The sequence below is a fragment of the Mus musculus genome, chromosome 4 (assembly GCF_000001635.26).
Source record: "Mus musculus strain C57BL/6J chromosome 4, GRCm38.p6 C57BL/6J".
NCBI lineage: Eukaryota > Metazoa > Chordata > Mammalia > Rodentia > Muridae > Mus > Mus musculus.
Window position 1 is genome coordinate 141988436 of NC_000070.6, and position 16039 is coordinate 142004474.

Genomic DNA, 16039 nt, shown 5'->3' on the forward strand with positions numbered 1-16039 from the left:
TGCAGCTGGGCTGTGTCTGGGCTGTGGCTGTGGCTGTGGCTGTGGCTGTGCTGTGTCTGGGCTGTGGCTGTGGCTGTGGCTGTGGCTGTGGCTTAGGGATAGAGCACTTGACTAGGTGGCGCCAGGCCCTGGGTTTGATTCCTTGAACATCAATGGCCTCTGCACAACTGTACCAGATGAGCACCGACAACTGTCCCTCCCATCCAAGACAAACTCTGTCCTTCTGGTAGCATAAGCCAAGTAACCCTTTCTTCCCTGGATTTCTTTTGGTCATTTGAAAACAGCAACAGAGAAGTTACTCTAATAGATTTGGGAAGGTGTCTCACCCCCAACCATGTGATAGCGTCATGTTGGAGGCAGACTCGCCAGCCCTGGAGAAGCCTTTGGGAACCTCATTCCTGGCCAGCTCCATAACTTCTATCTCATCACTATCCTGAGCCACAGCGTGGGTTGAATGACCCCAAATCCCTGGCTACAGACACCACAACACACAAGGTCTTAATTCAGTTGGGGGGGGGGGGGCTGTTGGGCTTGGGATAATTTGTTACACAACATTTAACAACTGATACCAACTCTATGTATAAACTCTATACTAAAAGACAAAATATATTAAATTATAGTTTATGGTGTCCATGCTAAAATGTTTAGGGAGAATACTACAGATATGCACAATGTGCTTCGAAATGCATAAAATAACAAGTTGGCGCCATTAATGAAGGATGAAGCAAATAGATTTAAAATAAATAATAAGGGGCTAGAGAGATGGTTCAGAGGTAAAGAGCACTGGCTGCTCTTCCAGACTGAGTTCAATTCCCAGTACCCACATGGCTGTTTACAGTGGTCTATAACTTCAGTTCCGGGGGGAGGGGGGGGGTCTCTGACACCCTCTTCTGGCCTCCATGGGTACTGCATGCATGTGATGCACAGCCTTACATGAAGGCAAAAACACCCAAACATATAAAATAAACTAATATAAAATAAAATAGTTTAGCAGAATATTAAGGATAGAATTAGGTGGAGGATCTCTGAAAAATCATTTCTGTTTGTCAGCACTAAGGATGGAGCCAAGGGCCTCGCACAGGAGGCAAACATCCTCCCACTGAACGCTACGCCCTGGATCTTTCTACTTTTTAGTTGGAGGCAGGATCCTGTTGTGTTACCCAGACTAGTCTTGAACTTACTCTGTAGCTCAAGCAGGCACTGAAGCCGAGATCCCTCAGCCTCAGCCTTCCAAGTAGGACCCACTCTGTATATTTGGAAATGTTTGAGTCCAAATGTTGGTGGGGTGACAGGCTGCTTCCAGGGTCTGGGTGACTCATTTGATGATGCTGGTGTCAGCCCTAGAGGTCCATTTGCCTCCTCCCTTGCCCTAACAGTCCCCATCCTAAGTATAATTTTAGTGATGGAGGACGGTAACTAGGTGAAAGGTCATGAAAGGCCAGAGGAGGAAGTGGAGCGCACCAAGACACCAGGGACTCGGGCTGTGGAGCTGAGGCAGAGAAGACTAAGCAGGAAACCTTGATCAAGCCGCCATGGAGGAAGACTGGCGACTGTGTCCAAGGCCTGAATTGACATCTGCTCTGCTGTTAGGGCTACTGTGGCCAAGAGGACAGCAATGGACAGAATATCCTATCCCCAAATTCTTTCCCCACACTAAAAAGCTGCGAGTGGGCGCTCACATGATACAGAATGTTAAAGTAGACTAGAGTGGATGGATCTACCCTCCGGGGAAAGTGCTTTCTCTGGTAAGCCTCACTCTCTTCTCCCCGGCACTGTGATGACCAGTCATTTTTACAACTTCCCAGGGGCTCTGGTGGGCAAATAGGGTTTCAGTTACCAACACATCTGCTCGTGTGCCAAAGAGAATCATGTGGATCCTGCTGAACACGGTATGTCCATGAACACGCATGCACGCGTGCCTACACTCTGCACGGGGAACTTCGGTGTGGACTGGGGCTCTGCTGCAGTCTTAGAGACAAATCCGGAGCTCAAAGGAGTAATCCAGATGTTACAACTGCACAGCTGGATGTTTCATTGTATTTTATTTAACTTTTTCTCTTCCTCCCTTCTCTTTCTTTTTTTTTTTCCCTCAAGACAGGGTTTCTCTGTGTAGCCCTGGCTGTCCTGGAACCCACTATGTAGACCAGCCTGGCCTCGAACTCATAGAGAACCACTTGCCTCTGCCTCCCGAGTGCTTGGATTAAAGGCGTGCGCCATCATGTCCAGCCCCACCATATCTGTTTTTATGCAAACCCAGAACTTCATGCACACTAGGCCAACACTCTACTGACCTACATCCCCCATTTTCCCTCTTTAAGCAACCTGTTTTTTAAAAATGCTTCATTTACTTTTAACTCTGTGTGCACATGCGTGTGTCCGCACGGACACATGCTTATGCCCCATAGCATTTCTGAGGAGGTCAGGGGACAACTTGAAAGAATTACTTCTCTCCTTCTACCTTATGGGTTCTGGGAGTCAAACTCAGGTTATCAGACTTGGTGGCAGGCTCCTTTCCCTATTCAGCCCTTTCGCCTGCCCACCATTATACTTTTTACAACTAGTTATAGTCTATATTCAGAGTCAGAGGAAAGTGAAAACCAAGGTTAACCTATCTTCATGGCTTTAAATTCTTGTCTGAAGCCACCCCCCACCCCACACACATACCTTGGTTGATGACAGGGGACTTTGGGTCCATCACAAAGGAAAACATCTTCCCGCTGGCACTCATGGGCCGCTGGTGAGGGGCAGGTGGGACCATGGTGGGTCTGGGACAACCCTGTGACCAACTTCTCTGCACTGTTGCTGGCTGGATACCGTGGTGGAAGGGCATGTCGGGTGGCGAGGACGACAGGTGTGGCTGTGGACTTGGCCAAGGTGCTGGGCCCCTCACCCATGGGCAGGAGACCTGTGGGACAGATGGGAGGCTCAGGGGAGGTGGTGTTTAGGCATAGCACAGCTTGTCCTAAGACCCAGCTTGTGAGTCGCTCCCTCCGAGAAACCTTCTTGCATGTTCCTCGAGTTTGGGGTGCCAGGTCACCGTCATACTCCAGCAAGAGCTCCCCAATTTATGCAGTCAGTGTTGGTGACCCTGAGGCTGGACAAGGTCATATTGTGAAGATGTGATGTGAGAATCAGGCCTGGACACTTGCAGTACACACACCCACACACACACACACACACACACACACACATACACACACACACACACCGCCCCCTTCTCACAGAGCCTGACAGGCACCTACCACACTGCCAGGGGCCAAGGTCTCTGCCCTGGGGAGTGAGTTCACATCAAAGTGGATACTGTGGCCACACACCCTGCTCCCCACCCGCTCCCCCGCCTCCTGCCTAGGAACCAGAGAAGCCTGGCTGCAGGCCGGTGCTGTGCAGCCTTCCTATCCTCAGTTACATCTAACTGGAGATCTCACTTTTGCCATGGGGTTGGGGGGTGGGGATGGGGTTGATTCTTCTCCTCAGAGCTTCTGCCCGTGTTGTCAATCTTGGTTCTGGGGCCTTGATCTCTCCTCAGAGCTCCTGGCATCCCGTTGTCGCTCTGTTTGTCTGTCTGTCTGTCTGTCCGTGGTGTTAGCAAATGATGGTAGTAAGTTCTAGACCCACATCGATCCATCTCGGTTGGTGTCCTCCTGAGTCCCTCATCCAGGACTTTTCACACGTGACATCTCCCAAGCCAGGGACATAGCGCTGAGCCTCTGAGCTGACGGGATGCCACAGCAGGGACCAGGCCTTCCCTCCTCTTTACCCACCCCGTATCCATATCCGCAGCTCCTGCAGCGAGTGAGCGCTAGGTGCACAGACAGGGGCATGAAGGGAAGGGTGAGGCAGGTAACTGAGAGTCAGGCCAGCCCCAGGGACCCTCCCCTCCCCCACAAGTCAATTCCTCTATCCACACTAGTGTCGAGAGGATCTCTAGTACTATTTGGAAGAAGAATCACCTGTCAATAAAGATGCTGTTGGCCTATTGGCTTAGGCAGGAACTAGGGAGGGTGGAAGTTCCAGGACAGAGATAGGACTATGGGGGAAGAAACAGGCTGGAGACAGAGGATTCGGCCCCAGACACAGAGGAAGACGATCGCATGTAACTGAGGACCAGGTAACCAGCCAAAGGGCCGAACTTTGAACAGCATAATGGGATGATTAAGTTATGAATTGGTTAGGGAACGAACCACAGCATTTGGCCAAGGCATATGTAAATATATTTCGGTCTTCGAGAACTCAGTAACAGCACACTGTGGGCTGTGTACGCCTCCCAAGGCTGGGAACTCCGAGGGTGGGGTGGGGCACTGCCTCACCCGCCTTCATCCTCAGCCTCCCCAACACCTGGCTGCAGCAGGTGCCTCACTGGCAGGCACCTTGAGTATGGGAGCCCATGAAGGTGTCTGGCTGCTTCCCCCAGGAGGAACGTCAGGGTCCATCCACCCGGGAGAGGCAATATGGTGTGGAGCTGACGCAGAACTTGTAATGAGGTGTCTCCCCTGTGCTTTTTCCTTCAGTGATGACGGCAACGGCGCTGTTGTCTGCTGCACAGGGCTCACCTATTCCCATGACGCCCTTGGATGAGTCATCCAAGTTCAGGGCACACTGGAGAGGGCCAGGCTCTGGGTCTCAGCCTCCCTGTCTCCTGCCTCCTCTGTCTTTCCTCCCCTCTCTTCTCCTCCCCCCCTCCCTTCCCTTCCCCTCCCCTCTTCTTCCCTCCCCTCTCTGTGTTCTCTCTATGTCTATCCCCCCTACCCACCCCCTACATGGTATGCCCAGGCCCTGCCTCTGTCTCCTCTCTCTGGGAATACCCAGGATACTTTGCAAGTACCAACCTGCACTAGGAAGGCTACTGTTCCTCCTTTTGAACACTGGACCCATGAGGAACAGATAGAATGTTCTAAACTGGAGCTTGCCGAGATTGCTTCTGCAGTGTCTCCATCAAAAGAAGGCTGCCCGCTGCACAGGGGCCTGACCTGGTCTAAAACAGGTCAAGGATCCTGGGCTTCCCAGAAGACTCAGGGCTATGGAGAAGAAAAGCATCCAGGGAATCCGAGTCACCTGGGAAATCTGACCCACTGACCCACTTAGAGTCTGTTGCCAGGAAGGGAACAAGGCTGACTCCTCCTCCTAGCTGGGCCCATTGGCCTCAGTTTTTTTTTCTAGACTGTTCTAACTGGATTAATAGAAGCTTGCTGAGCATGTGGACAGAATGCATCTCGGTGAACCAACTGCCAGAGTTCTGAGCAATGAGTAACGCCACCTCCCAGACCACAGGCAGGACCCACTCTGTGCCACTGGATCCAGGCAATCTCCCTGTCCCTGTTTTATGGGAGGGACTAAGTAATAGTCAGCCACATTCTTTGACTTGACTCTAAGGGTTTGTTCAAGGAACATGTGATCCAATCAGGGCTGAGCGTACTAGGCTAGACCCTAGGATCTCCTAGCTGACTCTCTGGACTTGAGAAGGTAGCAACACCAAGGAGAAGGAGCCAGGGAGGAGAGGGGAAGGAGGAGGAGCCAGGGAGGAGAGGGGGAAGGAGGAGGAGCCAGGAGGAGAGGGGAAGGAGGAGGAGCCAGGGAGGAGAGGGGAAGGAGGAGGAGCCAGGGAGGAGAGGGGAAGGAGGAGGAGCCAGGGAGGAGAGGGGAAGGAGGAAGAGCCAGGGAGGAGAGGGGGAAGGAGGAGGAGCCAGGAGGAGAGGGTAAGGAGGAGGCGCCAGGGAGGAGTGGGTAAGGAGGAGGAGGAGCCAGGGAGGAGAGGGGAAAGGAAGAGGAGCCAGGAGGAGAGGGGAAGGAGGAGCCAGGAGGAGAGGGGAAGGAGGAGGAGCCAGGGAGGAGAGGGGAAGGAGGAGGAGCCAGGAGGAGAGGGGAAGGAGGAGGAGCCAGGGAGGAGAGGGGAAAGGAAGAGGAGCCAGGAGGAGAGGGGAAGGAGGAGGAGCCAGGGAGGAGAGGGGGGAGGAGGAGGAGCCAGGGAGGAGAGGGGAAGTAGAGCTCTGAAAAATTGCAAATGAGCCAAACCCCAGAAAATGTGGTGCGTATGGGGGTGCACACTTGTAGCCCCAGAGCTTGTGAGGCTGAGGCAGGTAGAGCCTGAGGGCTATGTGTCTCAAAGAACACCCCAAATGCACCCTGTTGTAGGCATTTTTAAAGCGTGCTTATGAGTAGTGTTCAGTATATCACTCACGCTGCTTTGCACTGTGTCTTATAAACTCAGGTTCTTTCTACTCCCTTTCCTTCCCCCTTTTCCTTTCTCTCTCTTTGACCTTGACAGCTCTGCGTAAGCCATACAAGCCGAACCCCTTTACCCACTCAAATATGGGCTAATGGAACAATGTGGTTTTTGTTTGTTGTTTTGTTTTTAAAGATGATGTGTTTATGTCTGTGTATGGAAGTTAGAGGTGTCAGGGCTCCTAGAGTAGGAGCAGCAGTTGGTGCTGGGGACCTAATTCGGGTCTTCTGAGAGAGCAGTACATACTCCTATCTGCTGAGCCACCTCTCCAGACCTGAGCTGGGTCATCTTATGACTGGCTTATTTCTCTTAGCGCACCGCCCTCGAGAGTTAAAGCACTGCTGCAGGTGTCTGCGGTAGAATCAAATGGATGTGCTGTTGTTCCCTGTTGTAAGTCCCCAGGAAGGACCCTCTCAGGTATGCATGTTCTAAACAGCCATGTGTACACTGGTAAGGCCATGTCTGTCAGTCAACTTTCAATCTAGATGAGACCTAGGTGGTGCCTCAGAACGGGGTGTGGCTCAGTGGTTTTAGGATTATGCAGCCCCCAACTTCAGAGAGAAGGGGGAGTGAGTGCCTGGGCGAGAAGGGGAGAGAGAGAGAGACAGAGAGAGAGAGACCCAAGCACCATGGATCTCAAAGAGTTAGCTGAGCATCAGACCTTCCTTGACTACACCTAGGGTGAATGACAGCCTTTATTTTTTTAAAAAAGTGCGCGAGTGTGTGTGTGCATGCGCACTGGCATGCATATGTATACAAGTGTGTGTATGTGTGAGTGAGAAACTGTGTGTACACATGTGTATGTGCATGTGTGTGTGTGCGTGCACATGTGTTTATGTGTTTATGTGTATTTGCCTGTGTGAATGTGCGTGTTGGCCAGAGGTTGACATTGGGGTGTCCTCCTCAACTGCGTCTCCATCTTAATCATTTTTTTAAGACGGGGTCTCACACTGAACCTTGCTGTTTGGGTCATATAGATCCCCACAGCCTTCTGGGTGAGTGGTCAAGTTGGAACAGTGGACTCCAGGTTCAGGGAACGACCTGACTAACGTCGAGAGTAATGGAGGAAGACCCCCAACATCAACCTCTGACCTCCACAGGCAAGAGTGCACCTACACACACACACACACACTTGCCCCACCCCCGCTCCCCTGCAAAGTCAGTGATGGAGAAAACATTAACAATACAGGGGACAAGAGTTGTATCTGCAGCCGCTACATTCTGTACGGCAGACACGCTCTTCCGGTACGTGGAGCTAGCATTTGATGCACCAGAGAAGGCTACTGGGAGTTGGGGCTGTTGATGGACAGGTGAGGTCCCTCCCCATCACGGCTTCTTTCACATGGACCCCACCAATACTTAGCCTACGTAACTCACTCACGTGCCCGTTGTCACTGTGTGCTGGAGTGGGGATCCAAGTTTGCAGACAAAACCCAATGGCAACACTTTTGAGACTTAGTGTGGTCTGGGAGTCACAACCGCAAGTGTCCACGTGACTGTAGGGGATGTGTTCTGCACTCTATCGGTAACCCCATGCTATCCACACAGGCTTCTTTTTTTTTCCAGAGAGCTCCTGATTAAACGCTGACTGACAGGTTGCTGGCTGGGTCTGGGGCCTGGCATAGTGCCAGACACACACTGATGGCGTCTGCCCACCCACCTTGGATTCACACTTGGCAAAAAAGGGGATTTGGCTGATTCTGGGGCTGGGGCAGGGAAAAGGATGCCCTGAGCCCCAGGGATTCTTGCAATAGCAGAAAACAGGGAAACCGCAAGACAAAACAAAAGCAACTGAGAAAACGGTGTGGGTGTGTTGCAGAGACCAGCACCCGGCCTGAAAGGAGCACTCAGTATCCAAGGCTAGACCAATTTGCGTGCCAGGATAAAAGACAGGCCAGGGGCTAGGGAGATGGCACAGTTGGTAAAATCCAACTTGCTGCCTACGCGCAGAGACCCAAGCTCAATAATAACACGCACATACATAAAAAGCCCCATGTGCTGGCTCACGCGCTTAATTGTAGCACCAAGGAAGTGGAGACAGAAGGATCCCTGGGATTCACTGCCCAGCCAGTGAGCTCCAGGCCACTGAGAGACCATGTCTCAAGGTAAGGCAGATGGTAATAACTCAGAGGGTTGTCTTCTGGCTTCCACATACACCCACACATGCTCTGAAGCCTCACACACTCTCCATAGAAATAAATAACAGTTAATTATAATTCAATGTGTAAAGTAAATAGACCCGAGACTGTCCTGCTATATACAAGGGAGTAAAATAAACACTGAGAGAGAGGAGGAATCTTTCTTGCAGAAGATCTCAGGGTAGGCAGAAACCTCTGTAATGGAAATCCCTGTGACTACACTTCCCCCATAGGTGTCTCAGGTCCCCTGTGGAGGCTGAGCTATAACTAGTGACTTACTACTTGTTTCCAAGCAGAAATAATGACTCTACCACAGAGAAACCTGGCAGGCACCGCCCTCATCCAGAGAGAAGGTGACACCTGTGGGAGTCAGTAGACATCGGGTGCCCCTGAGAGGGTGGGGCACTAAGTCTATGTCACCTTAGTTTTTCAGGGCCTTCTGAAAGCTTTGACCCAGTCTAATCAGAGGAAGGTATCTGGTGTATTCAGACTAAGGGACAGTCTCCAGGATGTCTGGCCAGGACTCCTCAGGACTGCCAAGGAGAGAAAATGTTGCATAGTGTGGGGTGCAGGAGTTGAATGCAGCATAGGTCCTGGCTGGGGTGTGGATCCTGGGGTGCAGTTATAGTAATGAAACACAGTGGATCCTATCTGTGTTCATGACATTTGTTGACAGTGGGGCAACTGGAAAAAGTGTCAGTGAACAGTTACCGTTACAGCCTTTCTATAATTATGTTAAAATAAGGCTGGTGTATTCATGTGTGTGTGCATGTGTGTACACTTGTGTGTTCATGTGTGTATATACATGTGTATGCATGTGTGTACACATGTGTGTCTGTGTGTGTACAGAATCCTCTCTCCTCCCCTCTCCTCTCCCTTCTTCCTCCCTTCCTCCCTCCCTCCCTCCTTCCCTTCCTTCCTTCCTTTTGAAACAAAGTCTCTCCTTGCCCTGGATCTCAGTTTTTTTTATTTGTCTGCTTATTTGTTTGTTTTGCAGGATCATTGTACTTTCAATGTAGCCTTAGCTGTCCTGGAACTCCCTATGTAGACTAGGCTGGTTTTGAACTCACAGGCTACCCAGCACAGCCTCTTTGAGTGCTGGGATTAAGGGCAAGTGCCACCACACAGGGATGAAATTGAATTCTGCATGTCTGCAAAAACAAATACTTTATCACCTGAGATATCCCCTTCAGCTCTGGGTTGTTTGTTTGATTTTTAGATCTTTAAGTTCAAAGACCAAAACAAACACACAAACACACATAGCACAAATTCTCCTTGCAGTGGTGACTATAGCTTGCTTGGATGCACTGCCCAGCTCCCACATTGTCTTAGGGTTTCATTGCTGTGAAGAGACACCATGACTACGGCAACATTTATAAAGGACATTTAATTGGGGCTGGCTTACAGGTTCAGAGGTTCAGTCCATTATCATTAATCGCCTAGAGAAGCTGAGAGTTCTACCTCTTGTTTGGAAGGCAGCTAGAAGACTGACTCCCACATGGCTAGGAGGAGGGTCTCAAAGCCCACCTCCACAGTGACACACTTCCTCCAATAAGGACACAGATCCCTCTCAGACCCAGGAAAATGCCTATGAGAGGGTGTGGCCAATCAGAGCCTCTGGCATCAGTCACATGACCACCTAAGACAAAACAATGAAAAAACAAAACAACCCAAACTGATGCTGGGGCTGCTGGCGAGCCCTTGCTCCCAGTGAGCCCGGTGCAGAATCTGCTGAGACAGTGAGTGAGCGAGTAAAGCTGGAAGAGATGGATTTCTGAGCATCCGTGGACCACCTGGATCAAGCCACGCCCGAAGCATATGCTTTCCATCTGGGTTCCTGACACGTGACAACACTAATACTTCCTGGACAAAATGCTCCCTGAGACTTCACGCAAGTGCCACCCTGTGCCCACAGGCAAGGCGCGCTGCAGGTTCTGACAGGCTTATTGCACATGAAACTTAAAATAGTAGCCCAGGGAGGGAGAGATTTAGAGTAAGACGGGTAGTGAAAACTTAGCAAAACAGGAAGTAAATAAAAAGCTAATCAACCAGCTATAGCCACAAACCCCAGTTCCAGCAGTGGTTCTCAGCCTTCCTAATGCTGCTTTCACACAGTTCCACAAGCTGTGGTGACGCCAACCATAACATTATTTTAGTTGCTACTTCTTTTTTTTTTTTAAGATTTATTTATTATATGTAAGTACACTGTAGCTGTCTTCAGACACTCCAGAAGGCGGCATCAGATCTCATTATGGATGGTTGTGAGCCACCATGTGGTTGCTGGGATTTGAACTTCGGACCTTCGGAAGAGCAGTCAGGTGCTCTTACCCACTGAGCCATCTCACCAGCCCCCTAGTTGCTACTTGTGGTTGCTGGGATTTGAACTTCGGACCTTCGGAAGAGCAGTCAGGTGCTCTTACCCACTGAGCCATCTCACCAGCCCCCTAGTTTTTTTTTTTTTTTAAAGATTTTTTTATTTATTATTATATGTAAGTACACTGTAGCTGTCTTCAGACACACCAGAAGAGGGAGTCAGATCTTGTTACGGATGGTTGTGAGCCACCATGTGGTTGCTGGGATTTGAACTCTGGACCTTTGGAAGAGCAGTCGGGTGCTCTTACCCACTGAGCCATCTCACCAGCCCTAGTTGCTACTTCTTAACTGTAACTTTGTTACTTTTAGGGTAGCAACCCGCAGGTTGAGAACCACTAAATTACAGCTTGCTTCAGGGCACAAACCCATTTTCCTGCTTCCAAGATTACATTTCAGAAACATTCCAAAGTGCTCAAAGAAAACCTCCCAGAAAAAGGACCAGGTTCCTTTGATAACGCTAATGGTGTACAGTTGCATATCAATAACCTAGCCCTTTTACCAGTTACCTCAAGGTGGTAATATTGCCACGTATGCAAATATGCATATTTGCATATGTATATCTACCGTTGCTCTTTTAAAGAGACAGTGGTAAAACTGTTCAAAGTCTATTTTTTTCTCCTTCTCAGTTAGCTGAGTAAATTATTAACTGGCACGGCCCTAGGCAAACAGAAGAGGGCTCAGTCCCTTCTTCTTTGAGGGATTGAGCAGAGTGTTCCCAGGGAAGGTTGGTAAACTCACAGCGGGGCAGGTAGAAAGCATTTTTGACTTTGCCAGCGGATCAGGAAGTTGCACGAGGCAGCAGCCACATGAACAGGCAAGGCTGTGTCCTGATAAAACTCCATGTACAAGGCAGTTACTGGACTCTGCTCAGTGCAAGAAATAAAATAATTGTTCATTTTAAAAAGTGCCTTGAGCCAGCTTAGGTCCAAATGCAGACAAACAGAGACTCTGGCTCCTCACCCAGACTCTAATTGCCTGTCCACATGAACTCAAGACAGAGGAAGGGCTGGGCATGGCGGCGCACGTTTTTAATCCCAGCATTTGGGAGGCTGAGGCAGGCGGATCTCTGAGTTCCAGGCTAGCCTGATCTACATAGTAAGTTCAGGTCAGCCAGAGCAACATAGAGAGACCATGTCACAAAAGCAAAAACAAACAGCAACAAAATGAGAGTATAAGATTATCAAGATTATTATTATCATCATATATTTTTATATATTATATATTACATACTATATAATATAATGCATTATATATTATATTATATAACATATTGTATGTGATATATTATAATATGTGGTATATAATAATTTATATATTATATAGTATTGCTATAAAGATTATTGTGCTTGACAAGCTTTAAAATGAACAGGCTATAAAACATGTGTACATACGCGCGCACACACACACACAAGTGAAAATAAAATAAAAATCTTTTAAACAAATGAAATAGAGACAAATGTAAGCAGGAAAGGAAAAGAGAAGGCTCCAGCGACCGACCGCTGGGATTGTACTCGTGGTCACTCAGCCAATGAGGAAAGGGCTTGCACTGGGGTCACAGTAACTGTTCTCTGTGCTCAGTCATGGGTCAGCCACGCTGGTCAGCATTGAGGCAAGTGTTAAGTTGTAAACTGTCCTCCCTCGAGTTCACTAGTCTGAGTCAGTGCTCTTGTGTGTGTGTGGGGGGGGGGTAGACGGGGCGGGGTGGGGGGAGCACATTTCCCACACTCAGAGACCGGAGCTTGCTCCCTGCCTGCCCTGGTTAAGGGGACAGGATTTATCTTTAAGCAACTCTGGCTCCACTTGATTCTCTGCCTCTTCCCACTTGACATGGGGTGAGTGTGTGCTGTCTGGGCCTCAGGTAACCACCTGCATTTCGACGAGACAGGAGGCGTCTCCCAAGATTATGGGCCAGCTAGCCTGGTATACACGGTGACGAAGAAGACATCCTGTGTCTCGAAAGTGGAAGATGAGGGACAGCACCTGAGGTTGTCCTCTGTCCTCTACACATATGCCATGGCAAACACACACACACACACACACACACACACACACACACACACATTTTTTTTTTTTTTAAGATAGAAAGCTGGGGAACTGAGTCCTTGTGTGTGGACATACATCTACAGAAACTCAAAAGGAGAAGATCCATGACTCTCGTGGATCTGCTTGGCAGAAATTGGAAACGCAAGCCCTGATGAAAGGGGTCAGTAACACCGAGGGGTTCTTATGGGGGGGTGCAGGGTGGGGGGGAGTATTTAGAAAGCACTTTGTGGGGGCTCCATGCCTCGTGAGGACTTTTGAATTTACTGAGAATGTATTTGATTTACAATCATAGACAGGTGGCGTTCATTTTGAGTAACTCAACCCTTGGGTGGCGCTCCTGATGGCAGCTGGCAAGCCAAGGACCTCCACACTGGGGAGGCCGTCAGGGGTGGTGGGGACGGGGATGGTGAAGTTCACTCCCTGTTGTAGTGGTAGCCATATTTTCCCAGGGGTACACACCTCAAAACCACCAGCCCCACTCTCAAAACACGCGTACTTCGTTGTAGAACGATTTCACCTTGATAAAGTGTCATTTTTAGTAAGCCGTACTGGACGGGGGAGATAGCTCAGTGGGTGAGGCGCTTGCCTCCAAACCTCATAACCATAGCTTCCCTAAGCCTGAGGCTTCCTGAGTTTTCAGTTCTCTTTAACTTAAATCGAGATTATAATTTAGACTGTGACCTCAGATGTATTTCTGATCTGGGCCAAAATATCAACTGGCCTGTGTCGATCACCTACTTGGACATGGGCGGTCATGGTTTATAGATATACCCTGTCAATGCCAGGGACCATGGAGAAGACTGTCCCACAGAGAATCTGTGCGATCAGAGAAGAGCAGCATTGCTGAGCAGCCCGGAAGGGAGGCGCCTATCTCTCTGCTCTCAAAACTATCCAACTGTTTCCAGCCTCTCTGAAACCTTACTCAGGCTCTGAACTGGGCACTTTGTGGCAGTTGCATGTAATGTGGTGGAGTGCCCATCATGGGGCGCTGATACACCTCCCTCCCCAAGCCCCCTTTGGGCCACCAGAACTGGGATTGAGTTGAGTCTTGTTGCTATGCCATGTGTGGGCAGTGTGGGGTTGCACAGTGCTTCCGGTGGCTGCATCTGAGAACAGGACAGCATGCACAAGCCAGCATAGCACCCCACCCCCACACACCACCACATAGAGGCTGGGCTCACCGGGGACGGGTTCTCAATGACCAGCTCGTAGGTCATCCCTGCAGACCCGAACCGCAGAATGTCCCCAGGGATCAGCTTCACCGCCACATTCTGAATGTGGCACTCGTTGACAAACGTGCCGTTGCGGGAGTTAAAGTCCTGAAGGACGAAGGTGCCCTCGGCCTCGTTGAATTCAATGAGGGCATGGTGGTTGTCGATATCTGCGGACTGAGATGGAGGAAGTGGTGGTCAGGAAAATGAAAATAGCAACATCCCTGATACTTGCTGCTCACGGGCTGCCAGAAGAGGACACACACACTGAGCCTCCTTGCTGGGTCCTCAACAGTCCTCATTTGTGTGTGTGTGTGTGTGTGTGTGTGTGTGTGTGTGTGTATGTACACGTGTGGAGGACAGAGACCAACACTACATGGTGTGCTTAAGTTTACACCAAGATACAACTGTCCATCTTGGAGGGAAGGTACTTAAGACACCAGATGTTAAAATGGAGATTAAAAACAACAGAGTGCTCTAAGAGAGATGAAACATTCCATCCCGGAGCTTTAAACTCAGGAAGTAAACAACTCAAAGGGATCATTCAGGAAGTTCCTGAAACTGACCAGATACACTAGGTTCCGCCCTCCCTCCCTCTCTACTTCCCTCCCTCCCCAAGCTTATGTAAGCAGTAAGGCTTGCTGAGACAGACACTCAGACACCCAGACAAGCTAAGATATCTGGAAGCGTCCCCGAAAGGACACTCCAATCTCTTGGGTTGACTGCAGGCTGTGCATCGAATTCCATGTTCCCAGCTTTGTGAGCTGTCACTCATACTGGGGTGGGCTCTTGCAAGTCACTCCTCACCGATATTCTTGTACATAACCCCAATAAAACTTATTGGTTCACCACGTTGGAGTTTGATGGTATTGTAGTTCGATCTGTCTCTGTTCCCTGTCTGGAGTGAGTCTCCCAGGAACACTGTCACACCACAGATATCAGCGTCACTCCATGCCTTACCTTCTGAGACCAGACCCTCACTGAGTCTTTGCTTTGGACAGCCTGGCTGGCTAGCAGGCCCAAGGCTCCTCCCATCTGTACATCCCAAGTCCTGCCTCAATGGCGTGTGTGCTGCCACACCTGGCTTTCCTGTGGCAGCTGAGAATCTAAGCTCGGATCCTAGCCTAGTTTTCATCTCTGTTGCTGAGATAATCACTGACCATCTTTAAAACATCTCGGGGGAAAGAAGAGTTTCTTCCATACAGTTATAGTTCATTACCCACAGAAGTCAGGGCAGGAGCCTGGAGGCAGGAACAGAAAGAAGCCATGGAGGAGTGCTGCTTACTGGCCTGCCCCCAGGCTCACATTCAGCTGCCATTTTTTTATACAGCCCAGGCCTACCTACCAAGGGATGATACCACCCAGAGAGGGCTATATCCTCACACACTCGTCAGCAATCAAGAAAATGCCCCACAGACAGGTCCACAGGTCAATCTGATAGAAGCAATTCTTCAGTTGAGCTTCCCTCTTCCCAGGTATGTGAAGTTGACAACGGAGATCAGCCGCAACAGGTTTCTGGACAGACTGACATTTTCAGAGTAGAGGGGACCGACCCACAGATCTGTTACTACCCTCTACTGTCTGGCAAGTGGTACCATGCACATATGATGAAGACTATTAATCTGTGGGCAGGCCTAGTTAATCCAACTGGGAGTACCTGACTCAGAGGTGTGGGGGGTGGGGGAGGAGAAGAAGAAGAGGAGAGAGGAGAGGAGAGGAGAGGAGAGGAGAGAGGTCTTTCAAAGACTGAGGAGGTGACTCTGTTGGTAAAGTGCCTTGCCTTGTAAGCATGAAGGCCTGAGTTTATCCCCACGTAAAAAGCCAGGTGTGGTGGCGAATCCCAATCATGGATCCCTGAGGCTCACTGGCCAGCCAGCCTAGCCTACTTAGTGAGCTTTGGGCCGTTGAGATTGAGTTAAAAAAAAAATGTGTGTGTGTGTGTGTGTGTGTGTTGTGGGGAGGTGGTACCTGAAAATTAACACCCGAAGTTGTCATCTGATCTCCACACACTCACATGTGCACAAACTCACACATGCGTACAAACGTGTGCACAC

The 16039-nt window shown here is 49.8% G+C and overlaps 1 protein-coding gene across 17 annotated transcripts in view; it reads right to left on the reverse strand.

Annotated features, from left to right (window-relative positions):
- The window catches only part of Fhad1 (forkhead-associated (FHA) phosphopeptide binding domain 1), a 124698-nt gene that overhangs the window by 98006 nt on the left and 10653 nt on the right, over window positions 1-16039 (reverse strand). For all 17 annotated transcript variants that reach the window (XR_003954977.1, XM_017320274.2, XM_030253621.1 and 14 more), the window contains 2 exons: window positions 13956-14162; window positions 2665-2905 (listed from right to left, as the gene is read on the reverse strand). Coding sequence is in view for 16 of the 17 variants with exons in the window: in XM_017320274.2 (XP_017175763.1) it covers window positions 2665-2905; window positions 13956-14162 (448 nt within the window). In the remaining variant the exon portion in view is untranslated. The remainder of the gene's footprint in view (window positions 1-2664; window positions 2906-13955; window positions 14163-16039) is intronic.